The 25,799-nt window shown below is 42.9% G+C and overlaps 1 protein-coding gene across 1 annotated transcript; it reads right to left on the bottom strand.

Moving 5' to 3' along the window:
- Positions 1-14,431: 14,431 nt before the first annotated feature.
- JUN (Jun proto-oncogene, AP-1 transcription factor subunit) lies at positions 14,432-17,381 on the bottom strand. The gene has a single exon (XM_074962291.1). The coding sequence runs from the start codon at positions 16,497-16,499 to the stop codon at positions 15,555-15,557; it is 945 nt and encodes a 314-aa protein (XP_074818392.1). The 5' UTR covers positions 16,500-17,381; the 3' UTR covers positions 14,432-15,554.
- Between the last annotated feature and the right edge of the window lie 8,418 nt (positions 17,382-25,799).

The following is a 25,799-nucleotide window of genomic DNA, read 5'->3' as shown; positions in this document are numbered from 1 at the left end:
CCATGGACTTCTTTGGGATGTCTCATGTGCCTAAAGTTAAATTTGTGCTTAATTGATTCGCTAAATCAGGGCCTCATTGCTGATGCTGTGTTGTTACTCAAATACGTCCTTTCTAAGAAGTTGAGGGCTAAGCTCTTAATAGGTTTGAGTTATTTATCATATATAATTCAGTGAGTACTATTTTCAAAGTGGAAAGCTTAAAAAAAAAAGGCAAAATAATAACTTTATCTAGAGATGTAGCTACAGCTATTGCAAGGGAATGATTTGAAAGAAAGACATACTGGCTTTGTTGCTCAGAGACATTATCACATTATGTGGGTAAAACCGCTCTGGGAGTGTCGGTTTCACTAGTTGAAAAGAAGCATCCAACAGCTGAAATCAATTTCTAGTTTTCATTTTCATTGGGGTGGAGGGGAGGGGGCTGACCCACACAGGTTGAATTAGTATGTTACAGATGGCTCAAATTAAGGTCTGAGAAGAAGTGAAGGAAACCCAGAGCATGAAGTGCCAATTAATATTTAGGTTCAAGATTAGTATTAAATCTTTGGCACTGGGCAGTAGACATATAACAGACACATTATATGAATAATCTTTCAGAATTCTACTTTTAATTAATGCTGTGAATTCTTTCACACTGATCCAGCCTTAGATTAAAATGTGGTTTAATATTAGCACCTTCCATATGAAAGGTATCTCAGGGTATGTAAAGATTGATGCATGACAATGAATAGAATTGTGAGATGAGGTTAAATACTTCCGTCACTTAAGAACTGTGGTTATAGCCTAACTCATCTCATATGTTTATACAACACGTAGCACATTTAGGGAATTAACGTAATACAAATAATAAATACTCCTCATCAGTTGTACACGTTAGAGTGTATTTTTTTTTCCAGTGAAAACACCGATTTTTTTTTTTGTTTAGTTTGAAACTTATTTTGAACTATTAATCACTGCATGGAGTGTAGCTGATAGAATAATTTAGGTTAGCCTGTAGATGGAAGTGAGGCCAGACACAGCTTTGGAAATTCAAACCTGCCTTAACAAGGGAGAGGATTTTGTCCAGAATATTATTCCCTGAACAGTGCTATGCAATTTTGAAGCACCACCTGGACAGGAATCAGTGATGAGCAGAAGGGAATTAAGTCTCTCATCTGAATGCCATCCATGGGCTGTTCCCTCAATCTTGCCCTGCTCTATCAGCAACTGTTAGGATCTGAAGTCCTGGCATAGAGCTGAAACATGAACCTGTTACTTTCTGGCTGGAGGCAAGAGTAATGCTAGCTGGACCCTACAATTCTACTTTTAGGAATTGAAATATGTTGAAATTGAATTAGGACATTAAAACTTTGGGCTCAATTGTGCCTGGTTCTGCACAGGTGTGCAAGGCAAGGAGAGGTTTCAAGGATAGGATTGCCAGGCATCTGGTTTTTGACCGGAATGTCCGATCTAAAAGGGATCCTGTCAGCTCCTGCCAGCACTGCTGACCGGGCCGTTAAAAGTCCAGTCGGTGGTGCAGCGGGTCTAAGGCAGCTCCCTGGCTCTGTACAGCTCCTGGAAGTGGCCGTCATGTCCCTGTGACCTCAGGGTGGAGGGGCAATCAGGAAGCTCCTCGCGCCACCTCCACCCCCAGAACTGGCTCTGCAGTTCCATTGGCCGGGAACTGTGGCCAATGGGAGCTGCAGGGGCGGTGCTTGTGGGCATCGTGCAGAACCCCCTAGCCCCTCCGCCTAGAGGCTGCAGGGACATGCCAGCTGCTTCCGGGAGCTGCCCAGAGCCAGGGAGCTCCACTGCTGACTGGGAGCTGCCTGAGGTAAGTGCCGCCTGGCTGGAGCCTACACCGCTGCCCCAGCCCTGCACCCCAACCCTCTGCCCCAGCCCTGCACCCTCTTCTGCACCCTAACTCCCTCCCAGAGCCTGCACCCCAGCCCTGAGCCCCCTCCTGGAGCCTGCACCCCACACCGCCTCCTGCACCCCAAATCCCTGCCTCAGCCTGGAGCCCCCTCCTGCACCCTGAACCCCTGATTTCTGGCCCCACCCCTGAGCCTGCACCCCCAGATGGAGCCCTCACCCCCTTCTGCATCCCAACCCCAGCCCAATGAAAGTGAGTGAGGGTGGGGGAGAGCAAGTGATGGTGGGAGGGGGAATAGAGTGAGTGGGGGTGGGGCCTCTGAGAAAGGGCGGGGCCTCAGGGAAGGGCGGGGCACAGGTGTTTGATTTTGTGCAATTAGAAAGTTGGCAACCCTATGCAAGGAGCCCTCTTCTTCCTCATGCCCGTGTGTGACAAGAAAGATGGAGAGAAGATGAGATTGTTAGTACAATGCTTCCCACACAGACCACAGGGGTGGCCCCACTTGATGGGAGGGCATACTGCACACTCTGAAATGGTAATACAGTGGCTCTGCTCCCCCTGTTCCTGAAGGCATTAGCTTCTGCAGCTCCTCCTCTGGTATTTTACTTTCCCTACTCCCCAGGCCAGACTGTGACCTAAGAACTCTTGACAGTTTAGCCCTTGAGATGTAGTATATGGTGAACCTGCCAAAACACACAGTCCCCAGTCTCAGGAGACAGGAATACTATAGTAGATAGAAAATCAGGTAATGCCTTTCTCCAGCTTAAGTGTTGGTGTTGCTAGTGTGTGATGGGATTGTAAGTGCAACTGTGTATAACACAGAAAGGGTAGCTTCAAATGATCTTACTTTCCTTGAGCTATAAAGTCCCCTTATAATACACCTCAATTTGATCTAAAAAATAACCAGTCCTGTTAATAGTAAATAATTGCTATTTGTGTGAACACTGCATCCAACCAAAATAATAGCTAATAGCCATAACAGAAATAAAAAGTAACAGAAACATTAAAACAGTCCCTTATGACACTGTCACTTTGGTATCTCAAAAAGAAATTACACTGTTTTGTTTCAAGAACTTAGCAAGGAGGAGGTTGATGGCTAAAGAGGATCAAAACGAATCCAAGCAAGTAGTGCTGTGAAAACAGCTTTTAAACTAGATTTCTAATACAATTACTCTATTGGACCCTAGCTGTTCATTCACCTATTTAATGAGAATTACAGCACAATATACTGACAAAAATATCTGGTTGAGCTAGGCTGGTTGCTTTGGTTCCTGATTGATTATCATTTCAGTGTTGGTGCTGGGAAATAAAACACAAGGAGAAACAGGATTTTGTTGTTACTAGGTTTTCCTCCCTTATAGGATGTCAGTGCCTGTTTCAGTTTCGTTCAAGAGAGAGCTCTGAATCAACATCCTTTGGTTGAGAAATTCTACTGAAGGTAGCTGGAGTATTATCTACCATTTGTATGCATTAAGGGCCTGATCCTGTTTGCGGATTTGGGTCCTAAGCCATCTACAGCCTGATTCAAAGTCCAATGAAATCAATAAGCTTTGGATCAGACCTCAACTCACGATTGTATTTTTAGGGTTAACATGGTGATATTTGAGTTCCTGTGAGTTCAACATTCTAACATACGCTTGATTTACAAAATCTAGTCAAATTAGTCACCTCTTTTGTATTTTGGTAAGAAATCATTTCTAAATTGTATTTTGTGCTTCATCTGCCAAAGAGGCTGTTTCTATTGCACCTTTTTAAATACACATCCCAGACATAGATGCCTGTGGTGTGCAGTGGCCTTCTGATCTTTTGCACATACTTTATCAGACAGGCACACACAAGGGAAGTGTTTCAGAACCAGGGAGTGGAATGGTTGGATGAAACACATCTCTGCAGTTCTGCACGTAGGAATGAAAGCACACTAAACAGAGAACACCAAGGGAAGTTCTTGAAGCTAACTTTCTGTTTGCTGGTATATTTTGGAAGTAAATTCAAAACAGACATAAATGGCAACATCAGGAGTATGCACAGGGATTTCCATGTGGCAGATTATGAATAATAAAACCCTCTCTTGCACACTGGTGCTGGAACTGGGGGTACTGCTGCAACCCCTGTCTTGAAGTAGTAATAACAAACACCAAATACATGGTTTCCATTGACCTGCTGTACCTGGGGCAGTCCTCACTGAAAATGCCACGGTCAGAGCAGGCTGCAAAAGGGAGAACAGATACTCCCAGAACTGGTGGTCAACACTGAAGTTAAACTCACCAATCAATCACAAACTGTGCTTCTGATCCCACACACTGGTTATTAAAAAGCTAAAAAAAGAAATCACACGTCCCCCTTTATTGCATTCCAGTTCTCTGGCTCCCAGTCAGCGCATAGGTCCACTACAGTAAGAAGTTATTTAATAACTCTGCTCACTATACAAAATGTTCTGACGCTAAAAGGTCAGCCATGTTATCAAGTCAATATTGGTTTGGATCTTACCCAAAGTGCTATCCAATCGTTTAGTGTCTAAAACTAAAGGTGTATGATAAAGAAAAAAGAACAAGAAGAGAGTTGTTAAATGGCAAAGCAGTCAGATACATACAGAGACTTCAAAGTCCACATATCAGGTTCTTAGCAGTATTGGTGAGCTTGCTGGCTTGAAAGTCCTTCTGGAACACATCCACAGCTTGGATGGGTCATTCAGTCCTTTGTTCAGAGCTTCAGTTTGTAGAAAAGTTGCTCCAGAGGTAAGAAGCAGAAATGAAGACACAATGGAGAAGATGCAGCCCCTTTTATATTCTTTTGCCATGTGGCTTGTACTTCCTTTGTCCCAGATACAAGCTTCACAGCACCTGGCATGAAAAAGCCTCTGAGTTTTGTCCATAGGCATGCCCCCCCAAGTCTTGCTGACTCATAAGGTGTATCCCCTGGCTCCTTTCCGTGGCTTCATTGTACCACTGATGACCTTGATGGGCCATCGAACAGGCTAGGCAGGGCTGATGCCAATCTGTCTGGGGGGTATCACCCAGAAACACAGCAAGTTTGGAAATACAAATATACCCTACTTATCTATAACTCATAATACAAAGGTGATACAAACATATAAACAAGATTATCATACTTGGCAAATTCTAACATGTTTACTGACACCTTACACGGCATATCTGCACGATTCATTGTAACTTTATAATATTGGTATTAATAATCATATAAAGTGTCTCACAATTCCATACAGCGTCACATCCATTATCAGCACCCCACTATAAAAATGGTTCCGGCACCCCTGCTCTTGCAAGAAATACTTTCAGTTAGGTGCCTAAAGTTGTCACCCAGATAAAACAGCCTTTTTCACATTGACTGAGCGCCACAATTCCACTGAAGTTAATGGGAGTTGAGGGTGCTCAGTATTTGAACAATCAGACCACAGTTTTGTAGGCCTCTACTTGGGAAAGTTTCAGAGGTTTAACTTACAGCCTGAATTTAAACAGATTTATTTAAATCAACCCACAAATGTGTGGACACTCACTTCATTTTCAGAGTAATTTTTTTTGGTTTACCTGAAGTCAATTGGGATCGGGTTTAAGTTACAATGAAATAAGCCATTCTAAAAGCAAAATAATAGTGTCCACACAGCAGCTTTAATCAGTTTAAATAAATCAGTTTAAAAATAATTTTAAACGGTTAAACTGGTGTAGCTTTCTTGGGGAAAAAAAGACCTTCATCTGAGGCCATCCAAATTCCTCATAAGAGACAAAAATACACTTGTCAAAATATTTTGTTCTTGTTTGCATCCTTCTCCCTGCTCTTAAAACGTTGTGCTCTCTGCTTCTTGACACAAGCAGATGAAAGTATTTTTAAACATGTTTTCTTTCTAATACCTATCAATAGCCTGATTTCCAACGTGCCCATTCATTTTGATAGGAACTGGAGTTGCTCAGCACCTCATGTTACCTTTATTTAGGAGCCTAATTTTAGGCACCTAGGCTTGAAAATTTGGACCTCATTTAAGTGTGTTGACATTTTAAAAAATAATTAGCATAAAAGTAAAAGGATTCATTGCATGCCAAGTTGGGAGGATGCAGAAGAGTGGTTATGGCTTGAAATCAATGTGCTTTCCTAAACGTAGTTAACTTCAGGTATGCATTCTGCTGGTCGGGGATCATGTTGTTAGAGAAACCCCAAAGTCTCTAGTGTAGCAGAGAGAATCAAACAGTTAGAAGCTGTCTCATCGACTCCCAGAGATCTCCATATCGAGGAAGAGCTCAGTTTTTAACAGGTCACAGCCCTAAAAAGTGGATGTAGTGAGAAGCTGGACATAGATTTGCTACCTCCTTCTTCTCTGATTTAGGGCAGGAAGGTGTAGTATGGAGGGAAATATAATGGACAGAAGCCTTCTTCAATCTCTGGAGGGAACTGTCAAAGTCCACCAAACTCAGCTATTTTCTTTCCTCTGGGAAATATGTATTGATTGGAAATCTAATGCTCAGTTTAATGCTATCAATTGTTACTGACTTTGCTATTACAGACTAGCTGTGAACTCTTGTATCGCAGTCATTCTTAATAATTTACCCTCTTACAGTGATACCTTTGCACAGCTTTTATGCAATCTTATATGAAGAGTACACTTTGATAAATATTATTGCTAAATATGTTTTCTTTCTACTTTCATCTGCTTGTGTCAGGAAGCAGAGAGGACAGACAATATGCAGGACAGGGTGAAGGACGCAAACTAGGAAAAACAAGATATTTTGTCTTAGTTTCCCTCCTCCCCTCTCCTCATTGGCAATTTCAGTTAATTCAGGCACTTGTTGGTTAACCTGAAGTGATAGGGACCGAATCTTGATTGGCTCCTGTAGGCACTATCGGAGTATTAATAATAATTAATAAAATTAGTTTTTAATGCTTTTTTATAAGAAGATTTAAGCAGGCAGCTTCTGGTTTTTACTTCATATTTTTATACACCAGTGGAAGAAGCCATGATTTCTGTTCATGATTCATCAGAGTAAAATGTTGCATGAACAAATTGGCCCATAAGTAAAATTTACAACAGGGCAGACTTTTGCAGAGTATATCTGTATTAACAGAAGAAAGCATCTCTTTTGTCCAGTTAGCTAGTCACTAGGTCAACCTCTTGAAAGTATTAAGGCTTCATTTACATAAGAGCTATTAGTAGCTTTTGCTTTCTCAAACTAAATATCATGGCCAGATTTTCAAATTGGGTGTCTAAAGTTAGGCTCCTAAAGCCAAAGTTAGACACCTAAATTGAAGTGGCCTGATTTTCACAGGCCTTGAGCTGCTGGGATTTGTGAGAGCTCAGCATCTCTTAAAATCAGGCCACTTTGAGTTGGATGAATAACATTAGGCACCAGTGTTGACAGTAGTGGGACATATTTAAAGAAAAATCTCAGTAACTTCTGAGGTAGTTGAAACTTTTTTGAATCTCCCGTTTCTTCTTTGAGTATGTGTCTGTGTGGATCCTACTTTAGGTGTGCATGTGCTTCATGCACATGAGATTGAAGTCTTTTGAATGACAGCGTCCATTGGAGCACATCTGTGTTCTCATGTCCCCCTTCCTGAGGCCATAAAGTGCAGAGTGGCCACAACTGTACCCAATTCCCTTGGACATTCAGAATCCTAGATAAGGGAGACTCAGAAAAAGCGGGATTGGAGGACAGGTGGTGGGAGCCACATGAATTACATCTCACAGAACCTCGATAGGTAAGTAACCAGTCTTTCTTCTTCAGGCATTCTATTCATTCTTTTTTGAGCTGTTCTGAAAAATGGAATTTCTGTCCCATATGAAATTCTGCTATTTCAACATTTGGTCTCATCCCAAAATAGGACAAAAAGTCAAAATATTGAAGATTTTTGCTGAACAAAATTCTGAAAATATTCAGTTCATAACCTTTTGACATGAAAACTTTGCCATTTTCAATCAAAACAATATTTTATTTTGAATTTTCCTGTTAAAAAATCAGAAAATATAGTCAAACATTTAAAAAAAACCCACAACTTATTTTTCTCGAAAAATTTTCAGCCAAACAATTTTGAGCAGCTCTACTTACTTCGCAGTATTTATGTGGCTTGTTTACTTTTTTGAGGTTTAGTTTGTCCAATGAAAGCGGACCGGTTACTTCCACCTTCTGGTTCTCACAGCTTAGCAGGATATTGTGGCAACTGGACTTTCAACACTGCAGAGAACTACAGAAATAAAAATACGTATCATGGAGGGTGGAATAAATTCACAACAAATTCAGGTTTGAATTTTTAAATCTCCCTTTCCCCACTTCATTTTGTTGTTGTTGTTGTTGTTTGTGCATCTACACTGTGGGGCCTGTCCTGGGGGAGGAAGCTTGAAATTCCAGTCCAAATTTTACATCTATTTCGCACCTCTAGTTTAAGGCATGAGTATATGAGGATAATTGGGAACTATGGCCCCGATCCTGCAACTGGGTCTGTCTAGGTGAACCCTGGTGCCTGTGTGAAGACCTATTCCAGTGAGACTCTGTGGGCATAAAGATTCAACCACACAGATCTGATTAGAGGAGTGGGTCCTACATATGTAAAATTAGGGACTTTAATGGGCAGAATGAAGAACTGGCTGAGAGTTTTACAAATACATCAGGGACAAAAGGAATGTCAAAGGTGGTGCAGGGCTTCTGGTAAAGGGGAGATAACATAAATAACAGAATAGGACATGGAGAAGGCTAAAATACTCAATAGCTATATTGCTGTCTTTGTTATAGAAGATGAAGAAAGTAGGAGGCTCAGGAAGATGTATAATAGTTGGAATCTAGAAATATTAGGAATCAGAATTAAGAAGAGTCAGGACAAAATACTGAGTTCCTGTCAAAACTGACAGGCCCCACTTGTGAATTTGCTCCACAAGGGCAGCCAGATCACTTCTTTTAAACACAGTAATTTTAAAGTGTCAAGTTCAGACACAATTGAAACAAATTTCAGGTACATAAAATCATCTCCAGTTTCCCAAGGTTTCAAACAGGGCTTGGTGAATAGCTTGTTGAACTTGTCCCATACAGGACTCCTGCTACTTTTCAGAATATTATTCATCTCTTAATATGGACTAAATTTGTGTTTGTTCTTTGAATTATTCACCCAGCTCTTTTGAAAGCATGGAAATGTGATGCCCTTTGAAATCTCTGCAGGAACTTCCTGTCCGCTGCTGTGGTTGGTTTCAGAATCACAAGGCAGCTTTTGCTTTTTTAAAAAAATCTGTATATTTGTACCAGCCACATGCATTTCCTGGAAAAAATGCTCCCAGGCTCCTGATATGTGGTCCCTCCTGTAGATTGACCCTGTTCTTTCCTGACTAACAGATGACCTGAGCAAAATCTGTTTTTAAAGGCATTTATTTTCTTTTAAAACCTGCATCCTTCAATGACAGTAGCTGCTTTTTAGTGCCATCTGCTGGAATTGTCTCCAATCTCACTAGGTACTCATATCTTCCCTGCTGTCTGAGCATTTCAAAACCCAGGTCTAACAGCATACCAGATGAAAAGGAGTAGCATGGTGGGTGTCCCCAGTTTGGAGAAATTTCTGGTAGGAGCTGATACTGTGTGTTGTGTCACTTAGCTATGCTAAGTATTGTCTGATGAATACAAGGCTCAAAATACAATTTTTATAGGAAGTTTAAGACATTTTCTCCTTCCACTTCAATTTTGTCCATGAAATTAATTTCCAGGTTCTTCACAGATGTATGGACTACATCAGTACAGGAACCTGCCAGATCCCAAGCTTCTAGGCTTTGCCTCAAGACCCCAGAGAAGTTAGTAACATCCCCCTTTCTGAATTAGGTTTTTCCCTTCTTTCCTAACTAGCCACTGTTGGTGTGTCACAGTTGAGGCAGAAAAAATATGAACATCTAATGTGACCTTCTGAATTGAGACTGTAGTGTATTTCAGTGAAGAAACAATAGACAATGATATGCAAAATCACAAGAGAGGATCTGCTGTGCAAAACCACTTTAAAACTGCTTATGTCTTTGTAGGTGCTTAACCATAATTACATGATTACTCACTACTAATTTTCTTTGTCATAAGCACAAGTTTTGTACATAGGAGTATTGTATAGTGTTCGTTTCAGCAACAGACATGAGCAGAGCTGGGATATCACCATGTCTTGGGTGGGTTGCTGAGCACAACGTCATGGGTTGCAAAGGGTTGCTCTGTGATCCTGCTACCATCATCATGGTGTTCAACTTAACCATTAAGTGTCCATCCAAGTACAGGAGATGGAATCTGGGGTCAAATATCTCTTGCTACCGCATATTGTAGGGATCTGTGGGACTAGAACATGGGCTTGCAGTATCTGGGACAGCTGATGGTTCCACGTCGCCACTAGGAAGTCAGGCAGAGCTGAATCCAAGGATCACTGGGAGATTTGGCACTGTAGGAAGTACCACCCAAAAGATCCAGAGTGCCAGCAGCCTTGTAATTGGACCCTGGTCAATATTTAACCCTGGAGGGTGGACGTCAGGAGGTGTTGTGTGTCCAAGGTCAGCAGTACTACCTAGTGGCAATACTCTGGACTATGTCACCCAGTGGTGAGAGTCTAGGATTCCCTTTCCTAGCAGTTACAGGCTGAGGGGGGCATGGGAACAGGAACCCAGGCCAACCCTGCTCTACAGGGGTTCCAACCCAGGACTCTTAAAAGCAATAGTCCATACACGTGACTTAGGGACTGGCACCCTGACTCCAGTTCCCTGGCTTACTTCCTATCCCCCAGCTTTTGTTCCTCCATCAGCACCATGGGTCTACCGTGGGATCCTGCTTGACATCCTCTCAGGTCCATCTCTGGAGCACCTTCCCCTTCTGGCAGCAGCTCATCCCCCGGGCTCCCTGCAGTTGAAGGGTCTGTAGCAGCTTGGCTGTAAGGCCAGATCCTGGCTGCTTGGAGTCCTGGCTGCTTGGAGCCCTGGTAGCTTCTCTGCAAGAGGCTTGTGCACCCAGCTGCTCTCCTGCTCCATCCACTGAGATTCAGCTGAGCTGCTCTCTTTTGAATGCTCCCTTCACTGGGAGTATGCCCAGCATAGGTGAGGGTACATGGCTTCCTGTGTCCATTGCAGCTATGCCCATTCAATGCAGGGTCTGTCCACACCGTCACAGTGGACCAGGAAGTTTGGGCAATAACACAGACATCTGGCCTGCAGTGACATTAGCATTGGTCTTGCCTTGCCTGCTGATCTCCAGTCTCTGACCCCAGCCTGATTCTTGCCTATCAGTCCTGGCTCTAGTGATTGCTCTGATCCCTGCTTGCTGATTATAGCCTTGTGGCTGTCCTTGACTTTTGGAACCCAGCCCAGCTGTGACTGCTAAACCAGACTGCCTATGCCCTGGTCCCTTAGACAAATGCCTGCATTTTGAAAGGCTTTTCCAATGCAGGGTGATTAGTGTCCCTCTTCTCTTCTCCCCCCCATAATGTTTCTGTGTTAGACTTTGAGGTAGACTCTACATTGTAATATGTTGGAGTGTATGTTTAAAAAAATCTCCTTGTTACATTGGATTTTTGTTTACTCCTTATGTTTGTAACCATTTTATTTGTGATTTAACAACTTTGGACACACTGCTGCAACTGTTCTAGTTTTTTCAGGTGTGGGGAAATCTATCATATTATCTAGCTTTGGGAAAATATTGTAGCCGAGGCACTGAACTAAACTTACAGATTTGGGTTGTCCTCCAAGCTTTGCCACAAACTTCCTGTGTAAGCTATGACAAGTCCCCTAATCCTTCTGTGCCTTCTCTGCCCAGCAGTAAGAGAGATAATAAGGATTCCCTACCTTGCAGGGCTGTTGGGAGGATAAATTCATTAATGCAGGTGCAGTGCTCAGATACTACAGTGATGAGCATCAAAGAAAATCCTATTGGTTTTTCTCAAAGGTAATTATAATAGATTCTCCCTTTGCCTAGAGGGTAGGATAGATCCTACCCTTGCCCATAGGGCATAATAGATCACAGAGTTGGAGATGGCTTGTTTTTATTTTCATGGAGAAGGTGACTTGAGGCACCTACTGGCCATTGTACCTCAGTAGTGGGTAGGTGTATGCTACCTAGTGAGTTATGGTGGCTTAATGGTGCTGTGATTTGAGATCAGCATTTTCCAAACCTAATCACACATAAAGAGCAGAGATTCAAGGATGGAGGAATCTGTTAGTTACTATTACTGCTGTCTGAGAATAAAAATGACAGGCAGAATTTCCTTTACAAAGCAGAATAAAACAGATATTGACTGGTTTTCCTTTTTACAGTGGCAAGCAGTTATCCTTTGGGCTGAAAATTATTCAGTGAATAATCATGATCAAAGACCTGTTGTGGCTCACTTTTTCTACCCATATGGGAAATAGTGGTGTGTGGGTTTGTTTTTTTTTAATATACTATAGACTCAAACGCTAATCAATATTTCTGTAACACAAACACACTGTTCTGATTAGAATGCTCACTGCTTGGGCACTTCTACGTAGCCTGCTCTCTTTGAAACCCTGCCTTTTTTCTGACTTCACTTCCTGAATCTGCTGACAACGCTCACTGCCAAGTAAAATACATGTCCACAATGCTGTTGTTTGCAAAATATTCCCTTGCGAGTACAGCTGGGGCAATAAAAAGTTTCTCTCTAAACCTCAGAGAACGGACTATCTTATAATCTTATATGAGCAAGAAATAGTATGCATTAGACAATATGTAATCTCAACATTTAAGCAAATATTGAATTGCTGCATTTTTCCTTCAAGTCTCCCCTTATTCTTGTGCCTCGGGATCACTGAGTGACCTAGAAAGCATGATTAGACTGAAATTCAGCAGAAGTGAATCAATGGAGTGACAGACTGGCACTACTAGAGACTCTTCTCAAAACAGACACTCCCTCTGCGTACCCTATAAGCTTGCCCTACCTGTAGTGGCCTGGTGTCTCAACACTGACCTCCAGACACCAAGGGGAGAGTTTAATACACTGTTCATCCCCTATTCTTCCCTTGGTCCCCCATGAAACTGCCTACTAGGATGGCTGTTAGGCCCAGGTCCTCAAAGGATTTGTAGAAATCAATGGAAACTAGGAGTCTAAATGCCTTTGAGGATCTTGGCCTCTTGTGCCAATTGCGATAAAGGATTTTGTGATGTACACACTTGTGTGTCGCAAACTGGAGAGACATGCAACTCATTTCACAGGAGCTAGTGAACAACTATCCAACCCTGGACATATTCCTGGTTTTGTTACTACTAATCAAGCTTTTTCTTGTGTTATCAAATGTCATTTATGAGATGGAACACACTATAACTGTAACGTTAAGTGTGTGGATTATGATGAATGGGTGGGGCAGTATGTCATGCAGCTGTGTCTAATTAAAATAGAATTTTGGAAATATTTGTTCGGGCGAGGGAGAAAAACCTTGCATGGTTAATTAAAAGCCTCATTAGTAGGATCTCTTCCGTAGCACAACACTGTCAAGAGTTAAACCTGTACCTTTGCAGGTAATTAATCTTCTTACCCTGCTTATTTTGCTAGTTGGCACTTGTTAAGTCCCTGCAAAGTCACACCCAGCAATGCTGTGTATTATCCTTCTGCTTTCTATTCCTACATATGGTCAAAATCAACTTACCTTCCGGGTTGCTGACATCAGCAAAATGTACTCTTGGCAAACTACAGCATTCTCCCGGTAACCCTTTGTTTGGTAAGTGTTTGTTACAATTTTATGTATCTGATAGCTTTAGTTTCTATTTGCTACTAATAACTCCAGCTACCAACACGTGTATAATGAGGAAAAAAATTTACTATAGTATTATAACTTGAAACAATCCATCATGCATATGACTTGATACCCAAGGATCTATAACATGGGCAAAGGATCCCCTTTCAAAGGAAATATGTATGTATGCTATACAGGGAAACATATCTTGAGCTCAAGTAGTAGCAAAAAGTTTGTGTGTGCATCAAAGTTTCACTACCACTTAATACCAGTATGTATTATGTAGTTTTATTCTGAGATATTAAGCACAACTCACCTTATTTCATCTTGTACTCACTTATTTGTATTTTAACTAAAGACAAAACTTTCAAGCTACTATAAAAATATTAATAGTTTGTTACCAGACCTATAATGTCCGTAATTAGTGAATTAAACTTTCTGCCTATCTTTTCATAGCATCTATTATCTCTGAGATATACGGTTTTAAAATCACTCTGAATACATTTATATAAACCAGACCGTTTAATTGGATACAGAGCCAGTAAGCTGAAAATCCTGAAATCATAAATTATATTATTTACCATAAACATGGGTTTATTTCAGATGAGTTAAGTGACTTTTCTCAGCTACTGCTTATGTTCTCATTCTATTATCAAAAGTATTCTCATACTTCCATTTTTTAAATGTAAACCAAAAATGACAGGTAAATTGTCAATTTCCCTTTTTGTCCTTACTGAATGTCTTTTTATTTACATCCTAATTTTCAATTTATAGCTACTTAAGTTCCCCCATTATGTTAAATTTCTCCAATTTTCATATTGGTCACTAAATTTTAGTCAGCAAAAATGTCTAAAAGGGAAAGGAATTCAAGATATGAAAAGGGGTTATAGAATGATTTTATTGTGACAACAAATATTCATGAACAGAGATCACCTCTTATCTAGAAATAATTAGACAGTAATGAAGGCACCCATATGAAGGATACATTGTTTGTGAAGTGACCTACCTTAAAGATGTTGTTGGGGATATTATTTTAATAAGTATCGTTACAGTTCAGACTATTCTAGCACAGGGCAATTTGGTACAATGGCAAACTCCTCCAATTTTTAAAGCTACTGTCTACATTGTGCTATTAGATTATGGTAGGCAATCCAATCTGAATTAAATCCATAAAACATTTCAAATGCATAAACTACTTCTGTTTATGTTACAAGGTGTGTTTTATCTTTCCCCTTCTGACACATTCTCCAGGACATGTCTTCTTGTTACAGTGTAAGTTTAACATACACTCTACCATTTAGAGTTTGGTGTATGTGGTAGAGTAGTGATGGAGGTACTGGCAAAAAGAGAGGGGAGGGGGAAGAAATGCATTTAATACTTTCATAATTTTCTTATATATAATAGAACCTTTCTGGACTTTTTCAGAAACAAACATAAAAAATTATATACTTTATTACAAATGGTAAATTCAGAGTGCTCAAAAAACCCTCATTTACAAACATTACTGGACAGAACACAAACATAAAAATAATTTACAAAGTCATGAAGTAGTTTATTGACATTAATCAGCTTTCATAAAATTAAAAAAAAAATGTACATACACGATTTACTTGAAGGCAGGCAGTATAGTTCCATTTTTATCAGCCTCCCACAAACCTCCCTCCCATTTGTGTTTTCTTTAAGAGTATTACAGAAAGCAACCTACAGTCTCTATTGCAGTTTAACCTTTAATACTGAATGATCATCGAATGTTAGGTCCATGCAGGTCTTGGTCAATATTAAACAAAGATCTGATGTATCATCTGAGCAGGAACAGCACTTCTCAGAGTGGTGCTGCTTTGCCACTAGCTCAATTGAAGGCTCGCCAGTCTTTCCACACATGTGCTTTGTGGGGTGCAAGCAGGACTCAATGCCTCTCAGCCTTTACCATTAGCTTTATGTATCTGCCACTTGTTATGTGTTTGTTTTTTCTGTTGCTCTACCACAACATCATAGTTCTTTTTTTCCAAGTCAGTCTCTTCAAAATGTTTGCAACTGTTGTGTTAGCATTAGCTGGCATCCACTGTTGACATGGTTCATGACCTTCTGCTTAAGCTGTGCAACCTGTTCTCTGAGCATGTTGGCAGTGGATGCCAGTTCTGAGTTCTGGGCTTTCAAAGTTTTCACTTTTTCTTCCAATCTGGCAATCCTTTCCAACTTCCTTTTCCGGCATTTGGAGGCTGCAATTCTGTTTCTCATGCGCTTCCTCTCAGCCTTGATCCTCTCCTGTGACTCCATATCAATGGGGGACAGTGGAGGAGTCTCCCCTGGCATTTCAGGTACAGTCTGGGGCTCCTCTTTCAAAGCTTGCAGTCTGGGATGCTGCACTGGCATCTGAGGATTAATGTGATGCTGAGGTGGATAGCCCATGTTGTTTGCATTGTAGTTAGGTGCTGTGCTGAGTGCACTGGGGTTAAAGTTGCTGAGATTGGCATACACTGGAGGCTCGCTGTGCAAAGTGGTGTTGAAACCATTGTTGCCAGCCATAGAAGAAACAGGTGTCATACCACCATTAACAGGTTGGGCAGCAGATGTAACACTGGGCATCGTATTCTGGTTGTGTAGCTCTGCCAGTGCCCTCACAAAGCCTTCAGCAAACCCTTCTTGCTCATCAGTAACATTTTTGGGACAGAGAAACTGTGTTGGGGTAGGAGTGGTGGTGATCAAGCCATTGCTGGACTGGATGATGAGCCTTTCCAGTTCAGGAGATGCCAGCTTGAGGAGACCAACATCTGGGGAGGTAAGAATATCAGCATTCTTGTTCCTCAGGTGGGGCTTGAGGTTGCTTGAAGGATCAGCCAGATTTAGAGTCATATTCTGCTTCAGGACTTTAGGATTATTATATCCATAACCACCACTTTCTGGCTGTACAAAGGTAGCATTTAGGGCATCATCATAGAATGTAGGTTCCATCTTTGCAGTCATAGAACACAGTCCACAAAACTGTCTCTAAAGCTATAAGAATTAAACAGTGACAAACGCGTTTGTTTTCTAAGTCCCGTTCAAAGAAAGTTCACTTTCACTTTAAACTACTGCTAGTGTAACTCTTTCACCAATGAAAAAGCCTTTTAAAACAATCAGGATGAACGAAAGCCTTACTTTTTTGGCCACCGTGCAAGTGTCTTGAGTGTCTTTCCCCTGTTTCTTCAGCGCATTAGGGCTGAACTTTTTCAAACCCCAAAGAGAGTCAGCCTGAGAATGGAGTCGCAGCAGTCCTGGTGCCAGGTTCTGGGATCTCTCTCTCGGGTGAGACTGGGGAACGGGGGAGAAATCCAGTCTCTTGCTTTACGGTTTCACTCCGGAGTAAGTGTCCGACTGGGCAGCTTCGCCTCCTTATCGCTCGGTGGGAGGGTCAGAAATCCGGTCACTTTTCTGTCCCCTTCTGCTACGGCGGGGCTTTCTGGGGGAGCGCGCTGCAGAGCCCAGCCGCTTGCCTGAGCGCTTCCCCGCCGCCTCCTCCGGCTGGCAGCCCCGGGGCTCGCGGCGCCGGACCCCCCGGCGCAGAAGTTGTCCCAAGTACTTTCCCCTCCGCAGGCGCTGCCTGGGCTCCGCCAGCTGCGGACACGTTCCCGGCTCTCAGCCCTAGTCCGCCGCGGCTCGGGGTCCGAGCGGGCCTGGTCCCCGCTGGGAGACGCCACAACGCGAGACGCCTTGTCCCGGGTAGTCGCCCAGCCGCGCTCGGGAGCTGCTCTCTGCGCTGCCAGAGCAGGCCCGCTGCCGCTGCCCCGGAGCCCGCTGCACACTCTGAGCCCTTTCCCGGCGTGCAGCCCAACACTTATCAGCGAGCAGTAACCCACCAAAAATAGCCCATGATGTCACCCCGCGGCCTTCCCATTGGCTGCGGCAGCCTCCCCAGGGGGCGGCGGGCCGCGGGCCCGGCCTGTTGCAAAGGAGCCGGTCGCCATGGTCACCCCACCCCTAGAAGCTTCTCAGCGCCTCGCAGGGTACTGTGGGATGAGGTAATGCTTGTTCTCAGCGCGGGGCATTGTGGGCTGACGTATTGTTTTTGAATCTCTGGTTACCCGCTGAAGCGCTCTGGTGGGGTTGGAGGAGCTGGGCTGGAAGGGGGAGCCTCCTTAATAGGCAGGCACCAAGTGGTGGACGGAAGGGGGGGTGGGGGCAGGCCCACAGAGGGAGACGCTCCTTTGGACACTGGGTGACTAATGGGGTTATAGTCAATCCTGCTGCTTGAGCCTTCACGGTTAAATCTGTTGGCAGTGGATTTGGTTAATCCTGGACTGCCTGCTCGGCCTCTCTTTAGGCTGCTTTCTGAGCTCCCCCCTTCTGGGGTGGTACGGTCCTTAAGGTGGCCCGATCGCCTCAGTAGGCGCAGCCGCCGGTCGGCAGAAAACAGCGGCGGGGGGGAGGAACCTGAGCCGCACGTGATTCCTGATCCCCCGCCCCGCCCCCGCTGCTGCTGCTGCTGGGGGGGCTGCGGAGCTATGCGCGGGGAGCCGGGGAGCGCGCGGCGCCTGCACACGCGCTGCGTGACCCCTGCGCGCTCAGGGGCTGGGGCGCCGCGGGGGAGGAGCGGCAGCCGCTGTCCCGGCCGCTCCCGGGGAGGGGAGGCGAGGCGAGGCGACCCCCGGCTGCGGGGCTGAGCGGGAAGGCAGCCTCCGAAGCTCCCGCCGGCGTGCGGCTGTCCCTGCGGGCCCGGCTCGGGGCGATGCGCTCACGCCTCTGACTCCCTCCCGCGTTCAAATCCTGGCCGCTCCCGCCTGGGAGCTGCGGAGCGGGGCCGGGGCTGACTCCACGTGATTCCCTCTCCTTGTGCAAGCGAGAGACGTGCCTCGCTGGCAGGCGTGAGCCCCGGGGGTGGGGGGCGGACGTGCCAGTGCCTCTCCCCGCCTTCCTGCCCGCCGGGCTCTGCCAGGTGCTCCCTGCTCTGGCCTCCCTTCTGCACCAGCGCTCCGAGAAACCGGAGAGAGTGTCGCGTTCACACGGAGCTTTCCCAGCCCCCAAGGTCTGCCGCTCTATGCAGGTGCTGATATTGCCATGAAAACATGGCTCTGTCCGCTCTGCCAATCTTACCAGTGCGGGGGGGAGGATTCATTTGTTACTCTGTGTAACGCTCTTCGGAAATAAAAGTGCTCAGTATTCGAGGGGCACCACTGACATGCCTCCACCTCCGAGGTGGAACGGAACAGCTGCTTAACAGCACACAGCGCACAAGTCCAGGACAGGAAGGGAAGGAGGCTGCTGTATTATATTGTGCATAACAGATCCACATTTCTTAGGCTCCTAGCAAGTAAAGCAGTTACGAAAGTTACGTAGCCAAATTATCTGTTGATGTAAATTGTCACAGCTCTATGGAACTTTGCCAATTTACTCCAGAGGAGAATTTGGGCCACTATGTTGAATCGCCTCTTATTATATGTAAAACTGCAAATTATTCATGGATTTGAACAAGTACTTTAAAAAGTGAAGCATTCCAGTAATATTTTTTTGTTCTAAACATAAAAACTCCTTCCATTTCCAAATGGGTTTTTTTAAAAAGAAATACAAATCCTAAGCAGAGGTAAACGTCATATCCCACTATTTTTCTAAATGATCTCCCAGTTTCTTTTTTCAGTTTGAATTTTTTTTTTCTCGCGCCCTCCACTTGAATTTGAGCAGTATATTAACTTGCAAAAGAGCCAATGCTGCTGTTTTTGGAAAGTAACTGGTGTACAAATAACATGGGCAGTCTTTGTAGCATCTGGAGTAATAGTTTATGGTGTGAAATTCTAAATTCACTCCTGAACATATAGCCTACTATGTGAAGATTCTGTACGTATTGCCACAGTACATGTAACCAAGATATGCCTATGTTCCAGAAAACTTAAATTCTGTGGTGACAGGTTTCAGAGTGGTAGCCGTGTTAGTCTGTATCACAAGGACTCCTCATTGTTTTTGCTTAAATGCTGTGTAGCACACAACTAGAACTCCAACTGTTATATTACTGATTTTTTAAACTATTTCATTACATATAAATTAGTCTCTAAATTCAAGATCAGCCTGTTCAATGCTAGACACATTCATTTTTTAACTTATTTTTTAGCCTTTCCCTGCCTCATCAAAAACTACACTCAAGACAAATAAAATTGTATTCCATAAAGATACATTTCAGTTTTTCATTTGTCTATTCAACAATGGGAAATCTTTAATTTTACTTACTACCATCTCTTGTGCCATTTTTATATTCTGATGTGTCAATGTGCAAAATTATCAAGTTCTTTAAAGGTTTGTCTACTGTGGGAAATTATTCTGGAAAAAGGGTAGAGTGTGAATTTAAAGCGCTGTAGCTATTCTGAAATAATTCCCTCTGTGGACACTCTTATTCCAGAATAAGAACACCTTTTGTGGGTTAGTTTAATCCATTATTAAACTAAACCAGAGAGAGGCCCATATCCTCAAAGGTTTTTAGGTGCCTAATTCCCATTGAAATTAATGGGAGTTAAGCACCTAAATACCTCTAAGGATTTGGGCTAAAGGCACTTCTACTCTGGAATAAGAGTGTCTACATGGGGAGCTATAGTACAATAGCTATTCTGGTCAATTTCCTCAGGTAGCTAAGCTCTAAATCTTAAGAGTGTTAAATAAGATCGCAACAATCTTTAATTTGTCCGGGAGCACTGTTTTTATCTACCTGACTCTATTTTTGTTGCTAACATTACAAAGCCAAGTTAAGATGTAATTCAAGAATATGGTCAGTGTACTATTCAGGACTCTATTTAGCCAATTTTATTTGTATGAACTGAAAAACAGGTTACTGCTCCATTGGGGTCTGATCCAGCTGCCTGTTATCAATATGAGTTTTCCATTGACTTAGTGAGTGTTAGAGTGGGTTGCTAGTTTACTGTTGTGTAGGGTTTTTTCTTTTCTTTTTTTTTCTCACCTACTTCGCTGCCAGGCAGGCTTTGACTTCCTTCCAGTCACAACGGTGGAGTTTCAGAACTATAGGTCCAAGTGGTCATTCCAGTTTTGCTGGGAACAAGTTGCTACCATGGCCTACTGTGAGGGCGGACACCCATCAAACACTAATTATGTTAACTGATACTCATTTAGAGGCTATTTGGTCAGTTGAGCAACACGCAGTTAAGCTGGTCATAAAATGCCAAGTATACCTGCACAGCTTTGAAACCAAAGAAAAATTGACTTTATTTCCTTGTTCTGTTTGTTTCTTCCTGCTTGTTGCTTGTATATCATTCATCTGAAATGAGTGGTGGCTCTCTGCTCAGTGGAAGATTGGGAATCTTGGCTTAGCACCCAGCTGACCAACTGAGATTCATTTAGTACCATAGAACTCAGAGTCTGTCTGCACTTTAGCTGGGACCCTACCTCCCTGCCCTGGTAGACAGACACATACTAGCTCTGCTCAAGCTAGTGTACTAAAAATAGCAGTGTGAATGGTGTGGCACAGATGTTAGCACAGATTAGCCACCCAAATAGAAATCCATTCATCCTTGTGGGTCCATACTTCAGTGGCTAGCCCAACCCTCTGCCTGTGCCACAACGTCCACACTTATTTTTAGTGCACTAGCTTGAGCAGAGCTTGCACATGTCTGTTTACCTGGGCTGGGAGGCACACGCCCTGCTGCAGGGTAGACATCCCCTCAGAAAATCTGAATCAGAATTAGGCCCCATTGGTGTAGAGATTTTGAGTCTTCATGGCCAGCATCCACAGAGCTGGGGATTTTGGGTGAATAGATCCCTGAATCAGCTATTACTTTAGGAGATCAGGAAAGGGGGGAGCGGGGGCTAAAGTAAATAGTGTTGTGAGATGAAAAAACACTGTGCCATTTGTAGATGAGATCCATTTACATGCCTGAGTAAACTTACTTGTGGGTAGGAACTGGAAATTAACTATATATTTCCATTGATGTGACAGGCAGATTCTTTGACCAATGGTAATACAGATTTTCATAGAATCATAGAATATCAGGGTTGGAAGGGATCTCAGGAGGTCATCTAGTCCAACCCCCTGCTCAAAGCAGGACCAATCCCCAACTAAATCATCCCAGCCAGGGCTTTGTCAAGCCTGACCTTAAAAATATCTAAGGAAGGAGATTCGACCACTTCCCTAGGTAACGCATTCCAGTGTTTCACCACCCTCCTAGTGAAAAAGTTTTTCCTAATATCCAACTTAAACCTCCCCCACTGCAACTTGAGACCATTACTCCTTGTTCCGTCATCAGCTACCACTGAGAACAGTCTAGATCCATCCTCTTTGGAACCCCCTTTCAGGTAGTTGAAAGCAGTATCAAATCCCCCCTCATTCTTCTCTTCCGCAGACTAAACAATCCCAGTTCCCTCAGCCTCTCCTCATAAGTCATGTGTTCCAGTTCCCTAATCATTTTTGTTGCCCTCCGCTGGACGTTTTCCAATTTTTCCACATCCTTCTTGTAGTGTGGGTCCCAAAACTGGACACAGTACTCCAGATGAGGCCTCACCAATGTTGAATAGAGGGGAACGATCACGTCCCTCGATCTGCTGGCAATACCCCTACCTATACATCCCAAAATGCCGTTGGCCTTCTTGGCAACAAGGGCACACTGTTGACTCATATCCAACTTCTCGTCCACTGTAACCCCTAGGTCCTTTTCTGCAGATTTTGATTTATAGCATTCTCTAATCAATCAATACACGGTTGCATGAAGCGATCAGATGATCTGAATAATTAAATGGCCTTTTCAGGGACAAATTAACATTTTTCAGACACACAATATCCATATGAATTGTATTTGGTCTCGAGGAATTAATGGGTCAGTGACTGTGTTTTCACATTTACAGTGAGCACCTTTTTTTTGGCAACACTCGCAGAAGGAGTCAGGTGCTTTGAAAACTTAAATATAAAGCATAGATTGAAACATTTAGAATTCAGTTGAAATACTGTGTGATTTCCTCTTAATTGCCAGCCACCTCCTGAGTTTTGGGTTTATTTTGATGACCATTTGAAAAGGCATAAATAGTAGTCTGAACTCCAGGTGCAAGGGAAACAATACTTGTGGAAATAAAATACCTCCTTGTAACATGCCTAAAATAAAAAACCTACATTCAAGTGTCTCTCTTATTTTTCACCCACCTCTTTCCACATTACTACAGGAGCTTTGAGAATTTTTTTTTCCTTGCCTCATATCTTTAACCTTGAGGCTTTGTTCACCACTACCATCCTTCAGGAAGACTAAGATTGGGAAACACTGGATCTTCTCAAACTGTACCTCAACTTGAGGAGTGAGAGACTGGGGCTGATGGCTGAAGTCAGGTTGCCTATAAAGTAGGAACAGAATGCTATTCCTGGTCTTTGCATTTGAAAAGGGCCTATAAAACTGTGGTTTATCAGAATTACAAACACTTGTAGATTAGAGCGACAAGAGTGAGGTAATATCTTTTTTTGGACTGACTTCTGTTGGTGAGAGAGACTGTCTCTCTTGGTGAGACAGAAGAAGAGCTCAGTGTGAGCTCAAAAGCTCATCTCTCTCACCAACAGCAATTGGTCCAATAAAAGATATTACTTCACCCACCTTGTCTCTCTAATATCCTGGGACCAACACATTTACAACACTGCAAACACTTGTAAATGGTTATCATGTCTTTCTCCTCCATCCCCTCTTAGTCATCACTTAGCCAAGCTATACATATTTATCCCTTTTAATCTTGCTTCTTATCAATCCCTTTAGTCTGTCCCCCGCCCCCCCCCCCCGCCCCACACACATCATTTGAACGAATCACTGAATTTCCTCCAAATTATGTATTGATGGAATGGAGGGAAATGATGGGTGAGGGAGACAAGGCTGTGAATGATGGAGGAGGAGAAAAGTTGGGAGACTTTTCAAGACCCGTTGGGTTACCCCTGGGCCAGGACAGCAACACTGGGCACCAATCATGGTAAGGCAAGTGACATAGACTGTACTGAGGGGAGGTGTAGAAGTACAGGAAAAAACGTTGGAAACAATGTTTATTTGCTCATTTGCACTTCAGGGTTTTTTTCAAATATTTTGTACAAATAATTGGAACCTGTAGTATTTATATTTAACAATTAGAAGGAGAGGATTGCCATGGTCATCTCTACAGCTAATCAAATAATAGTATTCACAAACAGTTGATGATTTTCCCCATCAGCTATTACATAACATTATTCACTAATATTTTCCCCCTTCCAATCTAGCTCTATAGATGATTCAATAATCACCAAATATATGTTGGGAAATGTTGTCAATCAATTAATTATTAATTATTATTATTATTCAACTAGCTATAGTTATTGCACAATATCCTTTCATTGATATACTGGCTTGGTGAAAGTTAACTGCTATTGTGAATTATTAGAGATGGGGATGAGCCAAAATCCTGGATCTTAACTCCCCCAAACATTTAGGGTATTCCAGATCTGAATATCAGGGCTTTAGTCTGTCTCTTGTTTATTATTTCTGTAGCACCAGAGTTGTGCATGGTAGTTTATGAAACACACAGCTGGACAAAGTCGCTGGGCTGTAAAGCTTATAATTGGGGATAGAGGCACTACAGAAAGTAAGGCTGGCAGAATAGCAGTTGATCAGCAATGGGAGTCCAGAGAAAGAAGCGGGTTTAAAGGTGAGACATAAAGGAAGAGTGGGAGGATATGTGACATATGGGAAACAGAAGGCTGTTTCCAGCCTAGCGGGCAGGCAGCATGAAAAAAAATCTATTATTCATAACATACAAATAAAAATATACAAATACAGTTGGGGTGGGGGGCAGATGAATACACAACCTTGAAAGATATTTAACAGGCTTGAGGAAAAAGAGCAACTCTGGAAACGTTATTCAGGCTTGACTGAATTCCATTTCCATTGTGGAGCACCAAGGTTCATAAGTGTCGTTGTGTTTCAAGGTCTGGCTTGTTAACATTTCCAAAAAGTGTGTTTCAATGGCACGTTTTCTCCATAAGTAATGACCACAAACACTATTGATTTTATTTATCTGATATGACTGAAAACTTCTGATTAACAAGGGTTAACAATTCAGAGCCCTTGATAACATAGCCTTCCTTTTCAAAGCCATTTGATTATGACCCCAGAAAGGCTCTGGAATGCTTGTATTTTTAATTAATAAACAACCTGGCTTCCTATCAAAGCTGGAGCCTCACACTGTATCAGCAGCTGTTGGAGCAGCAGGGCTCCTGGCAAAGAGGAAAGATGGCACAGGAAAGGAAGTGACTCTGTGTGAGACCAGAAAGGCAAAAGTGTAAAGGACTGTGCAGGGAATTTGTGATGAGTTTTGGAGCCTTTCATCAGTAGGTTATGGGTTCGAATCGGGACCCAGGTTGTTACTGAAAATCATTATTCATTACCATCTGACAGTTGTAAAGTGTCCTGTATGAAATGGTTTGGTGGTATCAATCTAGCTTTTAAAGAATTGGTGTCCACACCACAGAACCCTTACTCACAGCTGGCACTGTTGTTGGCCATCAGCAAAGGAGCCACCTGGTAGAGATAGTAAGCCTTCTAGAATCGCCCTGGAGATGGGGCAAATTGGCAGAGCTCTTTAGGGAACCTTACATGGTGGCTGCCCATGTAGTACATATGGGAAATTTCAGTCTTTGTAGCAAAGTAATTTTTTTCTGAGGTCAGTTTGAAGGAGATATAGAAGTTACTGAATGGCTAAGAAAGAGGAGGGCATGGAGTGGATAGGATGATATTTCAGAGAAGATGCAGGGACAGACAATACTGTAGACTGAGCATTGGTATTGGCATCACCCTGGGATCTTACGGATTCTATAGCAGGTACAAAATGGTGGGCAGTGTACTTAGATGCTAGAGGAAGTGCAGCACAAACAACTAGCAGTGCCAATGCCCTGGTCAGACTGAGAGGACACTTTGTTTACCCAGTCCTTTGGGAATGCACAAAATATATTAAAAATACATTTTTAGTAGATCAGGAACATCAGTATGAGATCAAGTGTACTTTAGGATGAAAGGACAAAGCTAACAGTGCACAAGCTGAAGGCTGTGATAGATGCTATTTGAGATTCAGCTGTTCTATATTCTAGGAAGTATAACTGGAAAGAAACATTCTGAAAAAGGCTGCACAGAATGCAGAGATATGGGTACCATCTGCAATGTGCACATATTTGGTGAGACTTTGATTCAGCCAGAAGTTGGCCATAGATCCAGCTAAGCCATATGAGAGAGCGTAAATATGAATGTGGTAACAGCTAATGATGTGACCTAGCTTTGTTCCCTTTGGCACTTGGTTCCCTTTGGT

The sequence above is a fragment of the Natator depressus genome, chromosome 8, assembly GCF_965152275.1.
Source record: "Natator depressus isolate rNatDep1 chromosome 8, rNatDep2.hap1, whole genome shotgun sequence".
NCBI lineage: Eukaryota > Metazoa > Chordata > Testudines > Cheloniidae > Natator > Natator depressus.
This window is presented reverse-complemented; position numbering and strand designations above follow the sequence as displayed.

Excerpts from the sequence above, each read along its gene's own strand:
- JUN (XM_074962291.1), bottom strand. The coding sequence starts at position 16,499 with ATGACTGCAAAGATGGAACCTACATTCTATGATGATGCCCTAAATGCT.